Below are 23,310 nucleotides of genomic sequence, written 5' to 3'. Positions count from 1 at the left end.
AAGCAGTGATGATCAGGGACAGTTCCTAAATTATGTTTTTGAATTCTGGAGTTAGTATCATAAATCGTCTTACCTTACTTTGCAGAAGAACCAGCAGTGCTGGAATGTGTGGGAGATAAGGAAAGATGAAAAGGGTAAGATGTTGTTCTCTGAGGGGAGACCACTGAAGATCAAGAAGCCCTGGTGCTCCCCTGCCCCTTCAAAGCAGAAAATGGTTCTTTCTCAGTTTAGTTCTATAAACATTTATGGGGTGTTTCTTGAGAAGAAGATCCCATGATGGGGAGCAAGACTCAGGTTTCGTCCTCAAGGGTCTTAAATCCTCTCGGGGACAATCTGGAATGTTCAAGGGGGTTCATGGGTGAATAGGTATCCCCTGCTACCCAGCCCTGGTAAATATGAAGATAGAAATGATGGTTGATGATAGAACAAAGTATGGCATCCAATCTCTTGTAGGCTTCTGATGACATATCCTGTCTTCTTCCTCTTCACACGCAATGTGTGTCCTGGTCAGTACCTGGGATTTATTTATTCAATGCCCACTTAATGTGCATCTAGCATGTGTGAGGCACTTTTTGGGGGTGTTGAGAATATACATGTAAACAAGATAGACATTATCTTTGCCCTTATGGAGACTACACGTTTGTGGGAAGAAACAGACAAACCCCCAAATATATATCCTGTTAGACAGAGGTAATACTTTGATTCTCTTTGCAGATTCTGATAATGTCATTTGGCAACAACAACAACAAAAAACACCCTTCACAGAAAGACTTCCTGCTCCTGCTGGTCAGTCTGACTGGACCGCTGACTGACCTTGGGATGACCTTTATATCTTTATACCGTGTGATTTGGTGAATAAAAATGTAGGCAGTTCTTTTTTTTTTTTTTTAATTTTTTTTTTCAACATTTATTTATTTTTGGGACAGAGAGAGACAGAGCATGAACGGGGGAGGGGCAGAGAGAGAGGGAGACACAGAATCGGAAACAGGCTCCAGGCTCTGAGCCATCAGCCCAGAGCCTGATGCGGGGCTCGAACTCACGGACCGCGAGATCGTGACCTGGCTGAAGTCGGACGCTTAACCGACTGCGCCACCCAGGCGCCCCTAGGCAGTTCTTGATAGAGCTACTTGGGGGCCAGCCATGAGTGTAGGATGGACATGAGTTGATCCTTTGCATATTTTAAATCATAAGACATGCAGTGCATGGGATGTTTTCTGATTAGAGAAACATTTTTAATCAAGCTTTAAACCTGATTCTTCACAAAACTATAATTCCAGTAGCTAATTAGATCCTTCAGCTAGGTTAGGACATCTGATAGCTACTCAAGTAAATTTGCTGATACTTGGAATAAAGAATGAACTTAACTGGTACATTTTCTTTTTTCTCTAGCTTTAACAAACCATAAATTCTTGGGGCATGTGAGTGGCTCAGTTGGTTGAGCATCTGACTCTTGATTTCGGCTCAGGTCATGATCCCAGGGTCTTGGAATCAAGCCCCACATCTGGGCTTTGCACTGATCATGGAGCCTGCTTGGGATTTTCTCTCTCTCTCTCTCTCTCTCTCTCTCTCTCTCTCTCTCTCTCTCTCCCTCTGCCCCTCTCTACGGCTCATGCTCTGTCTCACCCTCTAAATAAATTTTTAAAAAACATTAAAAAAAAACAAACTATAAATTCTTTAGCATCTTTAGTAATGCTTTGTGAATTTCTTTCATTGATATTAGACAGAATTCCAAAGAGTGCATTTAACCTTTTCTCCTCTTAACATGTTTATGGTCAGAGAAGATGCAGTTACTTTTGAGGTCTTAGACACTAATTCTTATCTCTGATGCAGTAGTATCTTCCACATGTGATATTTCTCAAAAATGTTTAGCAGGATGGGTGTTATACAAACACACGTCAGGTGGTTAGCATTAAAAAATGAAATAGAATAGAACAGAATGGAAAAATGTATATGTAGGTATTATTTTGCAAAACTTTTGTTACGCTGTGCAGTACAGATATGTGTCTAATATAGGGTTACTACATAAAATGTAGTTTTCAACTGTGAGTTGTGGTCAGAAAATTTGGAAAAAGACTATTCTAGATTCTGGCCATGCCCTTCCTTAGTCTCACTCTGTTAACCACAGTCATGATTTTCTGGGGGGAAAATTCAGTTAAAGAAGCCTCACCCATATAACTTCAGAAGAAAGAAAGCTTACCATTTTCCTTCCCCTCATCCCCCCCAAAGTTGTAATTTACAAGCTTTGAAGTGGGAGTGGGTAACTTTCTAGCCTATAAGTGAGATCTGGCCTTTGATTTGGTTTCATCAGTCCATAGCACATGCATCGATATGTGGTCTCCTTTATAATGATAGCTGCATAAAGAAAACAAAACTTTCAATCCTTTCAGTGATAATATTCTTAGAATTTAGGGATATAAATCCTAAAGGATGACTTTTGGCTGAGATAAAGATGGCATTTCCCACTTAATCTAGTAAATTAAGATTGTCACTTATGAGAGAAGTATTTCGAGAATGCCTTTGCTTCTGATACAAACTCCATTTTCCTAACAAATTCTGGAAGTAGCTGTCCATTTTTTTTTTTTTTATAATATATGAAATTTATTGTCCAAATTGGTTTCCATAAAACACCCAGTGCTCATCCCAAAAGGTGCCCTCCTCAATACCCATCACCCACCCTCTCCTCCCTCCCACCCCCCATCAACCCTCAGTTTGTTCTCAGTTTTTAACAGTCTCTTATGCTTTGGCTCTCTCCCACTCTAACCTCTTTTTTTTTTTTTTTTCCTTTTTTCCTCCCCCTCCCCCACGGTTCCTGTTACGTTTCTCAGGGTCCACATAAGAGTGAAACCATATGGTATCTGTCTTTCTCTGTATGGCTTATTTCACTTAGCATCACACTCTCCAGTTCCATCCACGTTGCTACAAAAGGCCATATTTCATTTTTTCTCATTGCCACGTAGTATTCCATTGTGTATATAAACCACAATTTCTTTATCCATTCATCAGTTGATGGACATTTAGGCTCTTTCCATAATTTGGCTATTGTTGAGAGTGCTGCTATGAACATTGGGGTACAAGTGCCCCTATGCATCAGTACTCCTGTATCCCTTGGATAAATTCCCAGCAGTGCTATTGCTGGGTCATAGGGTAGGTCTATTTTTAATTTTCTGAGGAACCTCCACACTGTTTTCCAGAGCGGCTGCACCAATTTGCATTCCCACCAACAGTGCAAGAGGGTTCCCGTTTCTCCACATCCTCGCCAGCATCTATAGTCTCCTGATTTGTTCATTTTGGCCACTCTGACTGGCGTGAGGTGATACCTGAGTGTGGTTTTGATTTGTATTTCCCTGATAAGGAGCGACGCTGAACATCTTTTCATGTGCCTGTTGGCCAACCGGATGTCTTCTTTAGAGAAGTGTCTATTCATGTTTTCTGCCCATTTCTTCACTGGGTTATTTGTTTTTCGGGTGTGGAGTTTGGTGAGCTCTTTATAGATTCTGGATACTAGCCCTTTGTCCGATATGTCATTTGCAAATATCTTTTCCCATTCCGTTGGTTGCCTTTTAGTTTTGTTGGTTGTTTCCTTTGCTGTGCAGAAGCTTTTTATCTTCATAAGGTCCCAGTAATTCACTTTTGCTTTTAATTCCCTTGCCTTTGGGGATGTGTCGAGTAAGAGATTGCTACGGCTGAGGTCAGAGAGGTCTTTTCCTGCTTTCTCCTCTAAGGTTTTGATGGTTTCCTGTCTCACATTCAGGTCCTTTATCCATTTTGAGTTTATTTTTGTGAATGGTGTGAGAAAGTGGTCTAGTTTCAACCTTCTGCATGTTGCTGTCCAGTTCTCCCAGCACCATTTGTTAAAGAGGCTGTCTTTTTTCCATTGGATGTTCTTTCCTGCTTTGTCAAAGATGAGTTGACCATACGTTTGTGGGTCTAGTTCTGGGGTTTCTATTCTATTCCATTGGTCTATGTGTCTGTTTTTGTGCCAATACCATGCTGTCTTGATGATGACAGCTTTGTAGTAGAGGCTAAAGTCTGGGATTGTGATGCCTCCTGCTTTGGTCTTCTTCTTCAAAATTCCTTTGGCTATTCGGGGCCTTTTGTGGTTCCATATGAATTTTAGGATTGCTTGTTCTAGTTTCGAGAAGAATGCTGGTGCAATTTTGATTGGGATTGCATTGAATGTGTAGATAGCTTTGGGTAGTATTGACATTTTGACAATATTTATTTTTCCAATCCATGAGCAGGGAATGTCTTTCCATTTCTTTAAATCTTCTTCAATTTCCTTCGTAAGCTTTCTATAGTTTTCAGCATACAGATCCTTTACATCTTTGGTTAGATTTATTCCTAGGTATTTTATGCTTCTTGGTACAATTGTGAATGGGATCAGTTTCTTTATTTGTCTTTCTGTTGCTTCATTGTTAGTGTATAAGAATGCAACTGATTTCTGTACATTGATTTTGTATCCTGCAACTTTGCTGAATTCATGTATCAATTCTAGCAGACTTTTGGTGGAGTCTATCGGATTTTCCATGTATAATATCATGTCATCTGCAAAGAGCGAAAGCTTGACTTCATCTTTGCCAATTTTGATGCCTTTGATTTCCTTTTGTTGTCTGATTGCTGATGCTAGAACTTCCAGCACTATGTTAAACAACAGCGGTGAGAGTGGGCATCCCTGTCGTGTTCCTGATCTCAGGGAAAAAGCTCTCAGTTTTTCCCCGTTGAGGATGATGTTAGCTGTGGGCTTTTCATAAATGGCTTTTATGATCTTTAAGTATGTTCCTTCTATCCCGACTTTCTCAAGGGTTTTTATTAAGAAAGGGTGCTGGATTTTGTCAAAGGCCTTTTCTGCATCGATTGACAGGATCATATGGTTCTTCTCTTTTTTTTTGTTAATGTGATGTATCACGTTGATTGATTTGCGAATGTTGAACCAGCCCTGCATCCCAGGAATGAATCCCACTTGATCATGGTGAATAATTCTTTTTATATGCCATTGAATTCGATTTGCTAGTATCTTATTGAGAATTTTTGCATCCGTATTCATCAGGGATATTGGCCGGTAGTTCTCTTTTTTTACTGGGTCTCTATCTGGTTTAGGAATCAAAGTAATACTGGCTTCATAGAATGAGTCTGGAAGTTTTCCTTCCCTTTCTATTTCTTGGAATAGCTTGAGAAGGATAGGTATTATCTCTGCTTTAAACGTCTGGTAGAACTCCCCTGGGAAGCCATCTGGTCCTGGACTCTTATTTGTTGGGAGATTTTTAATAACCGATTCAATTTCTTCGCTGGTTATGGGTCTGTTCAAGCTTTCTATTTCCTCCTGGTTGAGTTTTGGAAGAGTGTGGGTGTTCAGGAATTTGTCCATTTCTTCCAGGTTGTCCAATTTGTTGGCATATAATTTTTCATAGTATTCCCTGATAATTGCTTGTATCTCTGAGGGATTGGTTGTAATAATTCCATTTTCATTCATGATTTTATCTATTTGGGTCATCTCCCTTTTCTTTTTGAGAAGCCTGGCTAGAGGTTTGTCAATTTTGTTTATTTTTTCAAAAAACCAACTCTTGGTTTCGTTGATCTGCTCTACAGTTTTTTTAGACTCTATATTGTTTATTTCTGCTCTGATCTTTGTTATTTCTCTTCTTCTGCTGGGTTTAGGCTGCCTTTGCTGTTCTGCTTCCATTTCCTTTAGGTGTGCTGTTAGATTTTGTATTTGGGATTTTTCTTGTTTCTTGAGATAGGCCTGGATTGCAATGTATTTTCCTCTCAGGACTGCCTTCGCTGCGTCCCAAAGCGTTTGGATTGTTGTATTTTCATTTTCGTTTGTTTCCATATATTTTTTTATTTCTTCTCTAATTGCCTGGTTGACCCACTCATTCGTTAGTAGGGTGCTCTTTAACCTCCATGCTTTTGGAGGTTTTCCAGACTTTTTTCTGTGGTTGATTTCAAGCTTCATAGCATTGTGGTCTGAAAGTATGCATGGTATAATTTCAATTCTGGTAAACTTATGGAGGGCTGTTTTGTGACCCAGTATATGATCTATCTTGGAGAATGTTCCATGTGCACTCGAGAAGAAAGTATATTCTGTTGCTTTGGGATGCAGAGTTCTAAATATATCTGTCAAGTCCATCTGATCCAATGTCTCATTCAGGGCCCTTGTTTCTTTATTGACCGTGTGTCTAGATGATCTATCCATTTCTGTAAGTGGGGTGTTAAAGTCCCCTGCAATTACCACATTCTTATCAATAAGGTTGCTTATGTTTATGAGTAGTTGTTTTATATATTTGGGGGCTCCGGTATTCGGCGCATAGACATTTATAATTGTTAGCTCTTCCTGATGGATAGACCCTGTAACTATTATATAATGTCCTTCTTCATCTCTTGTTACAGCCTTTAATTTAAAGTCTAGTTTGTCTGATATAAGTATGGCTACTCCCGCTTTCTTTTGGCTTCCAGTAGCATGATAAATAGTTCTCCATCCCCTCACTCTCAATCTAAAGGTGTCCTCAGGTCTAAAATGAGTCTCTTGTAGACAGCAAATAGATGGGTCTTGTTTTTTTATCCATTCTGATACCCTATGTCTTTTGGTTGGCGCATTTAATCCATTTACATTCAGTGTTATTATAGAAAGATATGGGTTTAGAGTCATTGTGATGTCTGTATGTTTTATGCTTGTAGTGATGTCTCTGGTATTTTGTCTCACAGGGTCCCCCTTAGGATCTCTTGTAGGGCTGGTTTAGTGGTGACAAATTCCTTCAGTTTTTGTTTGTTTGGGAAGACCTTTATCTCTCCTTATTCTAAATGACAGACTTGCTGGATAAAGGATTCTTGGCTGCATATTTTTTCTGTCTAGCACACTGAAAATCTCGTGCCAATTCTTTCTGGCCTGCCAGGTTTCAAAAGAGAGATCAGTCACGAGTCTTATAGGTCTCCCTTTATATGTGAGGGCACGTTTACCCCTTGCTGCTTTCAGAATATTCTCTTTATCCTTGTATTTTGCCAGTTTCACTATGATATGTCGTGCAGAAGATCGATTCAGGTTCCGTCTGAAGGGAGTTCTCTGTGCCTCTTGGATTTCAATGGCTTTTTCCTTCCCCAGTTCAGGGAAGTTCTCAGCTATTATTTCTTCAAGTACCCCTTCAGCACCTTTCCCTCTCTCTTCCTCCTCTGGGATACCAATTATGCGTATATTATTTCTTTTTAGTGTATCACTTAGTTCTCTAATTTTCCCCTCATACTCCTGGATTTTTTTATCTCTCTTTCTCTCAGCTTCCTCTTTTTCCATAACTTTATCTTCTAGTACACCTATTCTCTCCTCTGCCTCTTCAATCCGAGCTGTGGTGGTCTCCATTTTGTTTTGCATTTCATTTAAAGCGTTTTTCAGCTCCTCATGACTGTTCCTTAGTCCCTTGATCTCTGTAGCAAGGGATTCTCTGCTGTCCTGTATACTGTTTTCAAGCCCGGCGATTAATTTTATGACTATTATTCTAAATTCACTTTCTGTTATATTATTTAAATCCTTTTTGATCAGCTCATTAGCTGTTGTTATTTCCTGGAGATTCTTCTGAGGGGAATTCTTCCGCTTGGTCATTTTGGATAGTCCCTGGAGTGGTGAGGACCTGCAGGGCACTTCCCCTGTGCTGTGGTGTATAACTGGAGTTGGTGGGCGGGGCCGCACTCAGACCTGATGTCTGCCCCCGGCCCACCGCTGGGGCCACAGTCCGACTGGTGTGTGCCTTCTCTTCCCCTCTCCTAGGGGCGGGATTCACTGTGGGGTGGCGTGGCCCGTTTGGGCTACTTGCACACTGCCAGGCTTGTGATGCTGGGGATCTGGTGTATTAGCTGGGGTGGGTAGGCAAGGTGCACAGGGGCAGGAGGGGCAGGCTCAGGTCGCTTCTCCTTAGGTGATCCACTTCAGGAGGGGCCCTGTGGCAGCGGGAGGGAGTCAGATCCGCTGCCGGAGGTTTGGCTCCGCAGAAGCACAGAGTTGGGTGTTTGCTCGGAGCGAGGAAGTTCCCTGGCAGGAACTGGTTCTCTTTGGGATTTTGGCTGGGGGATGGGCGGGGGAGATGGCGCTGGCGAGCGCCTTTGTTCCCCACCAAACTGAGCTCTGTCGTCCGGGGGCTCAGCAGCTCTCCCTCCCTTTGTCCTCCAGCCTTCCCGCTTTCCGAGCAGAGCTGTTAACTTATGACCTCCAAGACGCTAAGTCGCGCTTGCTGTCCGAACACAGTCCGTCAGGCCCCTCCTCTTTTGCCCGCCAGACTCGGGGGCTCTGCTTGGCCGGCGAGCCGCCCCTCCGCCCCGGCTCCCTCCCGCCAGTCCGTGGAGCGCGCACCGCCTCGCCGCCCTTCCTACCCTTTTCCGTGGGCCTCTCGTCTGCGCTTGGCTCCGGCGACTCCGTTCTGCTAATCCTCTGGCGGTTTTCTGGGTTATTTAGGCAGGTGTAGGTGGAATCTAATTGATCAGCAGGACGCGCGGTGAGCCCAGCGTCCTCCTACGCCGCCATCTTCCTGGAATCCCAGCTGTCCATTTTTTTAAGTTGAGACATTTTTCAAAGCCTGCTTTAGAAAAGATATGGAATTTTTTTCTCTGTTACTCCTCTTCCACTTTCTTTCTTTTTAAAAAATGTTTATTTATTTTTGAGAGAGAGAGAAAGAGAGAGCGAGCGAGCAGGGGAGGGGCAGAGAGATGGGGACAGAGGATCCAAAGCAGGCTCTGCACTGACAGCAAAGAGCCTGAAACAGGGCTTGAACTCAGGAGCTGTGAGATCATGACCTGAGCAGAGATCAAGAGTCGGACACTCAACTATCTGAGCCACCCAAGCGCCTCTCTTAAGTTTAATTTGAAAGTATTTATGTAATGTTATTTTTTTTAAGTTTGTTTGTTTGTTTATGTAGAGAGGGAATGAGTGCATGGGTGGGAAAGGGGCATAGACAGGGGGAGAGAGAATCCCAAGCAGGCTTTGTGCTGTCAGTGCAGAGCCCTATGCCGGCCTCAATCTCACCAACTGTGAGATCATGACCTGAGCTAAAATCAAGAGTCAAATGCTTAGCCAACTAAGCCATTCAGGTCTCCTGTGTAATGTTCTATATTTATGCTAACTAAATTAAGTGGCTTTTCATTTATATTGCTTTAATTTTTTTTACTATTATTATTATTATTTTTTTTAATTTTTTTTTCTCAACGTTTATTTATTTTTGGGACAGAGAGAGACACAGCATGAACGGGGGAAGGGCAGAGAGAGAGGGAGACACAGAATCGGAAACAGGCTCCAGGCTCTGAGCCATCAGCCCAGAGCCCGACGCGGGGCTCGAACTCACGGACCGTGAGATCGTGACCTGGCTGAAGTCGGACGCTTAACCGACTGCGCCACCCAGGCGCCCCTTTTTAAGTGTTTAATTAAAAAAATAAGGGACAGTGGTCTTCAATAGGAGAAAAGATTCTTCTTTGCTCTGGGTTTGGAGGATGGGCTAAATGTTTAGAGCATTGGATTTGATTATAGTTCTGGTCCTTCCATGAATTAGCTCTGTGACCTAGGACAAGACCTTTGGTATTCCTGAATTTTTTTTTTTTCATGTATAAAATAAGGGAGCTGCTTTGTATCTATGAATCTACATTTTTTTAATGTACTGACACACCTGCGGCCAATTCCATGTCACCATAGGGGCGTGTGTGTGTGCACACGCGTGTGACATGCAGGAAAGGATTAGGAGTGATATGTGTGGATGGAGATATTCCCAAGTTTCTAAGATATGTCTCCTTTGGGAGTGGAATAGTATATTTGCACTTCTTGCTGCTGAGAATCAGGTGTCAGAACACAAGATTATTTCTGAAATTCCAGAATTCACTTGAGTTGTAAGCTGTACTGGTCCTATGAGGAGATGACCACTCACCTACTTAGATTTTATGTGTGCCCCCAATTACTTCCTCACTCAAAAGCTTATCCAACCTCGTTCCTTCCGCCCATTATCCCAGCCTCAGCCTCCTTTCATGCAGTCAGTTTTGCCTGCTTTGGCCTGAAGTTTTGATTGTTACAGCCACTGTTGGGTTAGGATAGGTTTTGCCAAGTATTTTCCAAGGAACAGGAGCCATGTGAGATGCTTGCATCAAAAGGACTCTCATAAAATTATATGTTTCAGAAATGCTGCCTATTATACTCTCTTCTCCCAAATATAGCAGTGTTAAAATAAGGAATCCTGTTTCATTCTTTTTAACCTGGAGCTCCCAAACTCATGTGAGCATTAGACACTTTTTCCATATTTAATACCCATTAACTTCATATAGAACTACTGTTCCACAAAGTGGTTTTTTTTTTTTGGGGAGATGATTGGTTACGTAACAAAAAAGGGGTATTGTCTCCAGAATTAGATAACTAAGACTCATATTTGCTTTGCGGGGGAGGTTTTTGGGTCCTTTTCTATTAAGCTGAATCAATTTATTTGATTAGCTCCTTGAAATCTAGATCCCAAGGGGAGGACGTTTTTGGAAAGGTTAAGAAAAGGGATGGTATGGGAGGCAGGAGCACAGCAATAGCAATTGCTGGGTGTTGGTGGATTAGAGAAGATAGAAGTAATAGTGGTTTGGGGCGTGAAGGGTATGGTGGGCTAAAAAATGATTCCTAAAGGTATCCTCCTCAAATTCCTGGAAGCTGTGATTGTGATCTTATTTGGAGAAAAGATCTTCGCTGATGTAATTAAGCTGAGGATCTTGAGATGAGATCATCCTGGATTATCCAGATGAACCCTAAATCCAATGACAAGTGTCCTTACAAGAGACACACAGAGAACAGACACACAGAATAGGGGCCATATGACCACAGAGGCAGAGAATAGAGTGATGTGGCCCCAAATCAAGGACTGCCAACAGCTAGAAGAGGTGAAAGTTGGAATCTCCCCAGGAGTCTCCAGAGGGAGGCAGCCCTGTCCACTCCTTGATTCTGGACTTCTGGTCACCAGAACTGTAAGACAGTAAGTTTCTCTTGTCTCAGGCAGTTTCTGGTAACGTGTTGCAGCAGCCCAAGGAAACTAATACAAGGGGGAAGAGGTCTGAAAAGGAAATGGTGAAGCAAAACCTCAGCCACTTTAGGGTACTGACCATAGTTGGCTCTGTTTACCACAGCACAGGCTCAGTGGGAGCATGAGCTCCAAACTCGGCAGGTTTTGGAGAAGCCTTCATCCTGGGGTGGTATTTGTGGCCCCACCTCAGCAACAGCTCTTGTCATGTGGGACATTAACTGTCTTCCCCTTTTCCCACAGGCCACAGGGGCAGAGTGCTGCACCTGGCTTTGAGTCCAGACCAGACCCGAGTGTTTTCTGCCGCAGCCGATGGCACAGCCTGTGTATGGAACTGCTGTGAGTCACTCAGCCCCTCTGTGAGCTCCAGTTTCCTCACTTTGAAGTGAGAATGATGACATTGGCCTTGTCTTTTCCATGGGGTTGTGGTGAGGATCAAATAGGATAAAGTGCTTTTTTTGCGGTGAATGTCTGTTTTCCTGACTTCCTTTCTCAGGTTGCTTTATTTTCCTCACTTCCTCCTGTTGGATTTCCCAGACATTGTCTTGGCCTCTTTTCTACTTTCCTCTCCCTCCTGCTCCTCTTCTTCCTCCTCCTTTTTCTTCTTTTTTCTCTATCTCTTCCTTGTTAGAGATGCATTTCCACTGCTATAGTCAGAATATCTATAAAAGATTTCCAAACTCCTTTTTTCCACTTGACTTTCCAAGCTCCAGCCTCACCCTTCTTTCTGCCTCTGGATATTTCCTTTCTGAGATCCTTTCTTATCTTTAGCTCAAACTCAGAATGTTAAAAATACATACAAATAATATTTTGCTTGAAAAATATTGATTAAAATCCTACTGTATGGTAGGCAGTATGTTAAACATGCATATTATTTCCTCTCAAAATGAGATCTTCCATAGGACTTCCTTGTCCCCTTTCGTGGTCTCATCCTTATCCTGGTCATCCCGTCACTCAGGAAACATGCAGATTATTCTGCTGCATGTTTACTCCATTTACCTTTTGTTCTCTTACTCTCCCTTTTGTTTCAGCCTAGGCATGTCCTGAATACCTGATGACCACTCTGTTGTAATTCCTTCTAACTGTTTTTCCTATCTTTATTCTTCATGGGTCTCCACACCACTGTTAGGTTACATTTCTATAAGCACTGTGGTGATCTTCTTAGGCCCTGCTCAGATACCTTCAATGACTCCATATTACCTTAGTCCCTCACCTCAACCTTCAGGTCCCAAGCCCAGAACCTGAAGTATGATACCTGTGCTTACCTTGGCTCTGCCATAAACTGACTGAATGGCCTTGGGTTTGTTATAACATTTATAAGAACAGGAATTTGGATTTGATAACTGCTAAACTGTTTTTAGGCTCAATCAGGCCATTGTTCTTTTGTTCAATTACCTTTTTTAAAAATGTTTATTTGATAGAAAGGGTGTGATCAGGACAGAGAGAGAGGGGGATAGAGGATCTGAAGTGGGACTGTGTTGACCCTGGGCTAAGTCTTGTGATTTCCTGCCTTGACGCCTTTGTTGGAGCTTTTCTTCTAGTCTGGAATTCCTACTTTCTTCATTTTCTTTGCTCATCTGCTAAGTCCAAACCTCTCCAGCAAGTGTTTTGAGATGATGTTACCTAGGTTTGAACTCTTGGTATCAGTCTATACCACCCATTTGATATTAATATACTATTCAGATCAAGATATGAACATTTATTGTACCTTAAAGACTTCCTTGTACCCACTCTTAGCACCTCTCCATTATTCTGACATCTATCCCTATAGTTAGTTTTGTCTTATGCAAACCTTCAGATAAATGGAATCACACACTATATATTCTTTTTGTCTGACTTCTTTCACTCAATATTAAGTTTGTAAGATTAATTCATATCATTACATGTATCTGTAGATTTTTCTTTTTCTTGCTGTGTAATATTCCATTGTATAAATGTACAATTGTTTATCCATTTTATTGATGAATATTTGAGCTATTTTCAGTTTCAACTTTAAGAATAAAGTTGCTGTGCACATTCTTTTTTTTTTTTTTTTTTTTTTTCGACATTTATTTATTTTTGGGACAGAGAGAGACAGAGCATGAACGGGGGAGGGGCAGAGAGAGAGGGAGACACAGAATCGGAAACAGGCTCCAGGCTCTGAGCCATCAGCCCAGAGCCCGACGCGGGGCTCGAACTCACGGACCGCGAGATCGTGACCTGGCTGAAGTCGGACGCTTAACCGACTGCGCCACCCAGGCGCCCCAACTGTGCACATTCTTAAACATGTCTTTGGTGGACAAAAGCACTCATTTCTGTTGGGTATATAGTGAGGTGTGGAATGGTTAAGTCATAGAATATACGTCATTGACAACTTTCCTAAGAAGTATCAGTTTACACTTCTACCAGCAATGAATGAGGGTTCCATGCAAGTACTTTTTAAGTGGACTTCTAAACCTGTAATATTTCTGGTAGGGACTATTCCATCCTCTTGTTGCTGTTAAAATCCTAACTAGGAATTAGGGATGATAGTAGGTATCTACAGGATCATCCTAGTGACTCTCTTAGAGCCTCTGTTTTAGATATCAGAACCAGACCTCACTTTTTAGTGTAGGGATTCCCATCACTAGCTGCATATTTGTATCACTGTGGTGATCAGATAAAGAATACTATGTCCTGGGTCTCACTGAATACAATTAAATAAAAATTTCTAGAGGTGGGGCCTGAGCATTGGTAATTGAGCTAGGTTTCCTTCTTTGTTTTAAGAAGCTGTCTCTTAGTGTTGATGTGTGTTCTTGGTTTGGGTATACATTGTGTGTGCATGCATACACATGTATATTCCTAAAGGGACTAATGGAAATTGAAGAAATCCATTCACATAATCACACCTTGAAGGGGCTGCTGGACTGATGACTATCCACTGAGTTCAATGTGATGAATAACAACATGGAATTTTTTCAAGGAAAACTTTGAGCACTCACTCCCTAGTATGTGATGGCAGCCACTGTAGCCACCATGTTGATTGGCTCTACCCAGGCTTAGAGACGAAGAGAACCAGGAAATCACCTAGGTAATCTAAGGCTTAAATACCAACTAATGAGAAAGGGGGGTGACTTTCTCTTGTATACTTTTCTTGTGTGTCCAGGTGTTTCATTTGTGTCCCCTAAATTTTAATTTCTATTTCTCACCTGCCTTTGGAAAAACACCATAAGGCATTTCCTCTTCTAACTCAAATGCTCCAGACTGGCTGTTTCTGTTTCCTGCAGAATTGCTGGGTCCAACACTGTTTTTGTTACTAGACAGATCTGACCTTATTGTCACTCCTGATGGGTCCCACTGAGATGCTGAATAATGCAAGCAAAGTATGAGTGTCACTTGACACATGGATGACACTGTGACATTGGTTTCCTCCTGTCTCCATTGCATTATCCACAAGGTTACTTTGCCAGTGCAGATCTGCCCACTAAAGTTATAAGAGAAATGGATACAGTTACACAAATTGATTTTATTTGTAACATTAACAAGTGATGGCAAATGAAATGAAATACAGTTATCTAAACTGCCCCTTCATAGTCTTATTTATCCAGTTGAGATACTTCTGTGAGAGAAGAGTATAGATGCCAGGTCCTCGAGGGTCTCCGCATTTCTGTGCAAGGCCAAAGGCAGTAATGCCTCTATAAGTACCCTCACATATCAAAGGGCTTCCAGAATCTCCCTGGAGGAAAACAAGATGGGTAGTGGAGATCAGCATGGAATGTGATCACTAGTGGAATGGAAGAGGTTCCATTTAACGTGGAGCATTCAATGTGGAGTTAAGACCAACCTTGACTTAAATGAAAATTAGTGCTTAAAAGTTCAAAATGTTGGGAAATATTTTGATATTTTGAAAATTGGCTTACTCAACTTATTTATAAACCAGTGAACATGAAATAAAATGTATTATTGTTCACGTTATCTACTAATTTTGAGACTGATTGTGCTTTAGAAGGAAAACCCTCCTGGGGCACCTGGGTGTCTGAGTTGGTTGAGTACCCGACTTTTGATTTTGGGTCAGGTCATGCTCTCATGGTTCAAGCCGTGTGCTGGGCTCTGTGCTGACAACGCAGAGCCTGCTTAGGATTCTCTCTCTCCTCCCTCATCTCTGCCTCTCCCCTGCTTGCACTCTTTCTCAAAACAGATAAATAAACCTTAAAAAAAAAATAAGGGAAACCCTCCTATTTGCATTTTAAAAAATGTTTATTTGTTTATTTATTTTGAGAGAGAGTGACCATGAGTGGGGAGGGGTAGAGAGAGGGAGAGAGAGAATTCTTTTTTTTTTATTAAACAAATTTTTTTTAATGTTTATTTATTTTTGAGAGAGACAGAGTGTGAGTGGGGGAAGGGCAGAGAGAAAGGGAGACAGAATCCAGAGCAGTCTCCAGGCTCTGAGCAAGCTGTCAGCACAGAGCCTAAGGCGGGGCCTGAGCCCACAAACCGCAAGATCATGACCTGAGCCAAAGTTGGACACTTAACCATCTGAGCCACCCAGGCACCCCAGGAGAGAGAGATTTCTGACATGGGGATCTGTCCCACAACCTGGAGGTCATGACCTGTGCTGAATCAAGAGTCAGATGCTTAACCGACTGAGCCACCCAGGGGTCCCTGTCATTTTCTTAAAATGCTTAATAATTCAAGAGGTAAAAGAGTCAAATGCAGATGGGATGTTGAGGCAAAGAGTAAATACCATGTTTTCTCATTTCTCCAAGCAGATAATTGTTTTCCCAAAGGAACAAAACCAAAGCAAATTTTCCCTTCATCCTGTCAAATAGAAATTTCTCCCTCAAGTCTCTTTGGAGCATCTGACACTAGATGGGAGGTCCCAGAAGCCAGTGATTGCACTTCAGAGCTAACTGCCTCCACTAGCAGAGCCCTTTCAGTTAGCTGTGGGTCAATGCTTTATGCATCCTGTGCCACCCACTGTGTGATCCTGTTTTCTCTCGTGGAATTCAAGAATCAGCATATTTAAATGTATTTGAGATCCAAGTCTGAAGTGGCCATTTCACCGCTCTGGCTTTAGGAAAGATTGTTGGTGTTGCACAGAGGGCCACTGAGGCATACACATGGAGCTCTGCGAGCGCCAGGTCTGAGGGCCCAGCTCCTTCTCAGCCGTGTGAAGGCATCAACGATCCCTTTTGTTCAGGCAAAAACTAGCCTTATGAGCGTATGAACTAAGCAACTATGTGCAAGCCTGGGACCCCTCCTGGAATGGTGTGTTTCATGCAGTGCCTGAAATTTTCATAATTAGTCCCTCAGGTTTGATTCACCCATAGCCACTTCTGAGGGGTCTTGGGCACTGAGGGAATGGGAGAAGGACTGCTAAGTTTTGATGGTAGAAGGTGGCTGTTGAGAGGCAGACAGGCATACTGGGATGCTGCCATGGCTTTAGGGTGTTGCGTGTGGTCCCAATGGCATGAAGATTCTGGGTTCCTGGATTTCCAGAGTGGTGGCTGAAGGGAGGGGAGGGAAGAGGGAGGGCAAAGGACAGGAAGTGCAAAGATGCAGAAGATAAATGTCATCTTTTCCTGAGATTTGCTTAGCCTTGTTCCTGAAATCAAGCCATTCAGATTCTGCCAGTGTTTGGACAAACTTGTGAAAAGAGCAGAGACCTCTGGATCTCTCAGTCTCTGATTTAAACTCCCAGACCACCTACACGGCAGCTCCTTCTCTTCAGAGGAGACTCTCTCTACAGGGTCTTTGGGAAAGGTGAGAAATGATAAACTCAGAGCTGAAAACTTTATGAGGTGTCTCTTCTACTCCTGTCTTTCAGCAGAGCCCCGTCCTGCTGCTGCTCAGGGGACTCTGGTATGGACACTTGCACATTCTCTGTACGGGGACTGGAGGCCCTAGAGGAACCCTGACTTCAGCTTTCCTGGATGTCCCAGATTTTCAAATTTAGAGCTGTGTATGTTCATACGAAAAATGAGAAAAACATTGCTTCTCAGTGTTTTTGTTTTTGTTTTTTTTTGTAAAATCAAGAAGATGTACTAGATCAACCCATGCCTTAGCAGTGAACTTGTTTTTGATGAACAACTTACTTAAGCTGAGAACATTAAGTTTTTTGACTGGCATCTTACCAAACTTCTTTAAAAAAAAAAGCACTAGGACCCTACAGAAGCCAATGCCATGACAAGACAAAGCATGATGTTACATGTTCTATATCTGCATGAGTAATTCCAACAGCTCAAACATGGGATCTTATTTCACTTACATCGCACGAGTCTTTTCCACCCTTGAGGCTGCCGGCACAAATCATATTCAGTCCAATCACAGGATGATAATCATAGTGCTTGTGATCATTGCAGATTCTTCTGTTTATGACGGTGATATTGACTTCTCTCAGAGTATCTGACTGAGGTGAGTTATTATGAATTTTCCCCCAGCCTGCAACTTGGCACATGGTTCCTGGTTTCACATCATCCCCCTTTTTAGGAAGACGGAGGGTGCTCACATTTTTATTAATTTTTGCCTTTTTGGTCAGCTGTTAGAAGACAAGCACGAAGACTTAACAAAATGAGGTAATCTAGATCGTCACATTTTTACTTAAATTCTAGCCCAACCTTCGAGGACCCCACTATGTAACTATAGTCTATAGCTCTAGGGCACCAAGGAAAAAATTTCCATTTGGCAGCCAGAACATAGGAAGTTCTATGACTTTTAAGTCAACCAAAGGTACATACCTGTAAAAGTTTAAGATCACCCTCCTGTGTGTCCTGGTCAAAGCACGGGTAGGGATATTGTTTCTTAACAAACATTATCTGCTTTTCTGGCTCATTCTTGGTTATTGAGTGAGCTCCAAGAATGACCTGGGACGTTCTGTTCCTGAAAACAGACACAGTATATTAACAGGATTTACTCTTTGTATCAGTAGCAGAGCATGTTAAGTGATCAGTTTCATTGTCTCATTTGTAAGTATACCTGCTGTGGAAATACTTGTTTATGGCTCAGAAAGAAAAAAGTGTACTTTGAAGAATAAAAAGTTGCTTATGAATTCATCGTTATTACCACCAGCTTCTTTATAACATGCTAAACTAGGTTCATTGAAAAGTAAATAACAAGAGAATTCCATAGCAGCTAAGCCAAGTCTTGGGATCATGTGGGTTGGGGCTTTAGTGTTGTATCCCTTAACCCACCTTGAGCTGTGATAGAGAATCAGGTTGCAGAATACTGAAACACAAAGTTCTCAGGGTTCTAGAGACAGAAGCAAAAGGCACTGGATAGTTTAGAGAAGTGACCTGGAGGGATCTTTGTAAGATTTAAGTTTGTAACAAACTTAAATGGGCAAACTTCCAGAAATATGACTGCCCAATGAAGGACCCCATTTGCATGGCACTGAGTGTGTGTATATTGGGGGTGGGGGATGGTGATCTGAAGGAGGGGGCCAGGGTTCTTTTTTTACTCCATGCTAAAGGTTCATTTGGTTAATAAAATCAAAATACTCAGGGGGCTCCTTGTTGGCTTAGTCAGTAGAGCATGTGACTCTTGATCTCAGGGTCATGAATTGAAGTCTCATGTTGGGTGTGGAGCCTATTTAAAAAAATATTCTCTGGTATATTAATAATTAAGGTTAGTGTCATTCACAACCTAGTATAAACTACACTAAACAGATAGTTCCAGTGATTTTCCCCCCCATCACACACTATTATTCCATTACACATAGTTTTCTTCCATTACATCAGCTGATGTGAGTTTCACTTAAGAGGCTAGAACTGTACTTCCAGTAGAGTGCAAATGGATGATGAAATGTTCTATACATCTGCACTGTCCCATATGGTAGCCACTAGCCACATGTGGCTACTGAAAATGTGAAATGTGGCTAGTGCCACCAAGGAAATAAACTTGCAATTTTATTTAACTTCAACTTAAATTCATAGAGCCGCATGGAAATTTACATAACCAATATGACAGTGGCTTTCTTTTTTTTTTTTTTTTTTTAAATTTTTTTTTTTTCAACGTTTATTTATTTTTGGGACAGAGAGAGACAGAGCATGAACAGGGGAGGGGCAGAGAGAGAGGGAGACACAGAATCGGAAACAGGCTCCAGGCTCTGAGCCATCAGCCCAGAGCCCGACGCGGGGCTCGAACTCACGGACCGCGAGATCGTGACCTGGCTGAAGTCGGACGCTTAACCGACTGCGCCACCCAGGCGCCCCGACAGTGGCTTTCACAAGGGACAGCCCCAGTTTATGGGTTTGATTTAGAGAATGGAGGAAAACCCAAGCCTGGCAGAGGTTTGAAGGTAGTAGTCAGCAGGTGTTAAGAGATGGCTGAAGTGTGAGAGAAGTTCACTAGGGGAAATGGGAAGGTTTTAGACCCAAGCTTTCTCTACTTGACTATTGTGCTCAGGCTCCTGAGGGGACACTTCAGTTTTATCCTTCCAGACTGGTTTATTCTCTCTAGTCATGAAGTCAAGACCAGAAGCAAAGCCCTGCAGCACCTGGACCCAGCAGCTCCAGAGGAGTTCTACCTGAAGTGTGGGTGCTCACTGTGGATTCCCCATTGGTCTGATTCTGTAGGCTTAACTCCCTGCTGGGGTAGAGCAATTTCCTGGAGACTTCAGTGATATGAAGTTACACATGAACTTCCTGTGGTTTTAGTGAGATTTATTCTCTTTGTTAATATTCCCCCAAATGAGAATATCTCCACAAACATTTTTTAAAACCCAAGCACTTACAGGACACAGTGAGCTGCAGTCAATACCCAGTTTTTTTCAATCAGAGCCCCGGCACAGATATTTTTTCCTTTAAGTAGCACCATGTAGGGTCTTGAATGAGGAATCACTTGATTTCCTCCTATAATTTTTACGCAGAAATCTGTGAAAAAGGAAAAGGGAACTTAAGTCAGTGCCCACCCCAAAGAGCTCTACCTCAGGCCATGTTTCTAAGACCAGACAAGCATTTCCTCCTTGGAGAGGAGACAGATGAGAGCACCTCCAAACCCCATGCAGGTGTTCAGATGTCTGAATGTAAAGCCCATTCCTATTGGACTCCTGAGAGGGTCCTGCCGTTTCACCCACAGAAGCCATGCCATTGGCAGTTCCAGGGATTATCAGGCTGGAGATCTGTCACAACCAGTGACCTCAAGCCTCAGGGCTTGCAAAGGGCAGACAGCTGTGCATTGGTCGGCACCATTAACAGTTACTACTGGAGATGCTAGTAACGATCTGCACTCCTCCCTCCTCCCTTCCGGCTATTAATCTGGGGAAGTGGAAAAGCTTTTAGAAGACTGAGAACCGCCCTTGTCACCTAAAGCCCTTGCAAAAAAACACACCTTACAAACTGATATGGCACCATTTAGCTCTGCCCTCACCTACGAGTTCTTTGGTCATTGGGAGCTCTCTGTTTATTGAAACATGTACTCTCCTCATTCCTAAGTTGAGAGAATAATACCTATTGCACCCAAGGCTCCCCTTCAACCTGCAGACATGAAACACATGGTTTCATGAAGGCCTTCTCCAACGAGGGAGGAGAAGGAAGAAGATGCTATAAGGAGAAAATGGTGTCTTAGTCAAATTTCCTTGATGACAGAGCCGGAGTATAGTTTCATTACTAGAGAACAGGAGACCTACACACAAGGCTCATGATCCATGCTGGTTTAGTGATCTTGGGTCTTTGTGATGTACTCTGAGTCTCCACCTTCCTACACCAGATATTCTTGGATTTTCCCAAAATATGTCTCCTGACTATTGGCTGAGACTCATGGTTTCTTAAAAAAGGGCACAGGGCCTGCTACTCCATTTATAAAGCTAACTCACTGCCATATCCACAGTAAGATGCAAATAATGAGAGTGAGAGAAGGGAAAGAGAGTGACCTGAATGGCTCTCATTTCTGGAAGTGTGTTGGGAAGGGGGAAATTCTAGGCTCTAGAAGGTAAAGGATAAGGAAGTTAGAGCAACGCAGAGAACTTCACCCACATCTTAAATTTTCCTTGTGTGAGTCATGGGTGGATAGATTTAAAAGGTGCATCTTTAGACCTTCTGGGCTGCAGAAATCATAAAGTCAGTAGACTACTTCATTTTTCAGGGTCCCCTGTTTGGTGCACACATACACTGGCCTCAGAAAAAAGGTCAACATCTTCTGCAACCAACCACTCCTATGAGGGTCAGGAAAAGGGTTTAGAGCAGGTGAGAAGTTTGGGAAACTAGCAACTCTTGGTCTCCACCCACAATCAACATGAATGAGCATCTCTGGAGCTGGGGCTGGATGCAAGCATTGTTTAAAAAGCCCTTCAGAGTATTCTAATGTGTAAGAGGGTTGAGATCGCTGGTCCAGAGCATCATGTGATCTGCTCTGTCTGTTCCCTTTACGGGCCCACATTGCTCTCTCTGACCACAGGAAACAAAGCAGAGCAGAGCAAGCTGCTTTTGTTGTTTCCTTTGAAGAAACGATATCATTGGATTTTTCATCTGCTCTGTTTTCGCTGTTGTCGAGGACTTAACAAGCCCGAACACAGTCATCCTATGCCACCCCTTTGTCCCCCAAATGCTTCAACCTTGTTATTTTAAAAATTTCTTCTCATTTTTAGTTGCAAGGTAAACCATAGAACTTCCTTGGAAATTCCTGGTGAGATAGGTTTTCCATCAGCCCCTGCCCACCATTCCCACCTCCAGAAGCTGAGGGACCTGGAGATAAACACATGGCTGGTCCTTAACATCAGCACAGTTCAGGCAGCCCCAGACCAGTCCTCACTTTCTTGAAGGATTTCAAGGAAAACCTAGAGCCACCCAGGGGCTACAACCAGTCTTGTGATAATGCTGTGAGTTTCACAGCATTTCAAACTGGTGCCCGTGTAGCTCACACAAAACCAGGTAGGTTGGTTACTAGGTGGCATACCCAAGACTTAGCTTAATACTAAATACCATAGCACTTCCAAAAAGTCAAAGTGGCGACATTCTCAATGACACACTAGCCTAGGGAAATGATACAATTTCAAATCGTTTCTAATTTGTTTTGGGTGACTAAGTCAGGTTTTTGAATTTTATTTAAAACTATGCATTGGGGTGCCTGGGCAGCTCAGTCTGTTGAGCATCTGATTTTGGCTCAGATCATGATCTCACAGTTTGTGAGTTCAAGCCCCACATCGGGCTCCCTGCTGTCAGCCTGGAGCCTGCTTTGGATCATCTGACTTTCTCTCTCTTCCCCTTCCCTGCTTGCGTGCTCCCTTGTGCTCTCTCTCTCTCTCTCAAAAATAAATAAAACATTAAAAAAAAGTATCTATGCATTTTCTACAGAAAGGCTGAATACCACTATTCCTTTCCAGAAAGGTACATTTATTTTCCTAACCCAAGAGGTTTTTTTTTTTTTTATTGTTTTAACATTTAGGCAATTTTGGGGGGCAATTTTCAAGGTATAAATTGGCAGTATTAAACCCTGGTGGTTCTATTATTTCTTGTGAAGCAATTTTAGAGAAGAAAGAAGGATGTTTTTCCTTTTAAAATAAAGAGCTAGAATGTAAGAAAGAATGTTAAAGCTTGAGGAACAAAAAATCTGCTCTTATACTGAGCTAATATTGCCTAAAGTTCACTGAAAGTCTGCTCCACTTTGCTTAATGGTTATAATGGAAATGATTAGAATCAGTCTTACCTCCAGGAATTAGCAGGAGAAAAATGGCAATCAAGAGAGAGGATGCTAGAAATGTATAGGAGTTCCTCATTGTGGCTGGTATCTCCACCTCAAATCAGTCAACATGAAAATCTGTGTTAGTTCTTCACCGACTCTATATATTGAGGGTACAAAGGATGTGGTTTTCTTCTTTCCAATTTCTAACTTGAGCATTAAGAAATGAAACACAACTGACAACAATGAATAATTGCTCCTTACCCTTGGGCATGCTTTCCTTTGCTAGGACTGCTAAGGCAAAGGATGGTAATTCTATATTGTGGATGGGGGTGAGAGGACCTTGTTGTCCTCTGAACATATTATACAAGGGGAGACTTTCTTTTTATTTATTTAAAAAATTTTTTTAAATGTTTATTTTTGACAGAGAGAGAGAGAGAGAGAGACAGAGCATGAGTGGGGGAGGGGCAGAGAGAGAGGGAGACACAGAATCCAAAGCAGGCTCCAGGGTCTGAGCTGTCAGCACAGAGCCCAATGTGGGGCTCGAACTCACAGACCGTGAGATCATGATCTGAGCCGAATTCGGACGTTCAACTGACTGAGCCATCCAGGTGCCCCTACAAGGAGAGACTTTAAAATGTCTCAGCAGAAATTTTGAGGATTTTAGTTTTCATCAATAGCAGAACTATCTTCTGTATCCACTAATGGCATCTGTTAAGACTTAAATTAG

At 42.4% G+C, this 23,310-nt stretch overlaps 2 protein-coding genes across 6 annotated transcripts in view; one reads left to right on the top strand and one right to left on the bottom strand.

Moving 5' to 3' along the window:
* CDC20B (cell division cycle 20B) overlaps window positions 1-11,872 on the top strand; it is a 61,104-nt gene extending 49,232 nt beyond the window's left edge. For all 5 annotated transcript variants that reach the window (XM_045493242.1, XM_045493250.1, XM_045493214.1 and 2 more), the window contains one exon: window positions 11,253-11,872. In XM_045493242.1, the coding sequence (XP_045349198.1) occupies window positions 11,253-11,398 (146 nt within the window). In that variant the 3' untranslated portion in view covers window positions 11,399-11,872. The remainder of the gene's footprint in view (window positions 1-11,252) is intronic.
* Window positions 11,873-14,473: 2,601 nt separating this feature from the next.
* Window positions 14,474-22,727, bottom strand: GZMA (granzyme A). The gene is made up of 5 exons (XM_045493199.1): window positions 22,608-22,727; window positions 19,699-19,837; window positions 17,705-17,846; window positions 17,236-17,505; window positions 14,474-14,703 (listed from the first exon to the last, which is right to left on the bottom strand). Exons 1-5 carry the CDS (start codon window positions 22,675-22,677, stop codon window positions 14,539-14,541), a joined length of 786 nt encoding a protein of 261 aa, XP_045349155.1. The 5' UTR covers window positions 22,678-22,727; the 3' UTR covers window positions 14,474-14,538.
* Between the last annotated feature and the right edge of the window lie 583 nt (window positions 22,728-23,310).

The sequence above is a fragment of the Leopardus geoffroyi genome, chromosome A1, assembly GCF_018350155.1.
Source record: "Leopardus geoffroyi isolate Oge1 chromosome A1, O.geoffroyi_Oge1_pat1.0, whole genome shotgun sequence".
NCBI lineage: Eukaryota > Metazoa > Chordata > Mammalia > Carnivora > Felidae > Leopardus > Leopardus geoffroyi.
Note: the sequence above shows the minus strand (reverse complement) of the source record. Positions and strands in the feature narration are given on the sequence as shown.

What these genes read in the sequence shown, in the direction of transcription:
- GZMA (XM_045493199.1), bottom strand. Translation starts at nt 22,677, where the DNA reads ATGAGGAACTCCTATACATTTCTAGCATCCTCTCTCTTGATTGCCATT. An exon ending in TCTCCTGCTAATTCCTGGAG is followed by an intron (nt 19,838 to 22,607) that starts GTAAGACTGATT and finishes CCTTTTTCACAG; the next exon opens with ATTTCTGCGTAAAAATTATA. An exon ending in GTGGAAAAGACTCGTGCGAT is followed by an intron (nt 14,704 to 17,235) that starts GTAAGTGAAATA and finishes GTTTTCCTCCAG; the next exon opens with GGAGATTCTGGAAGCCCTTT.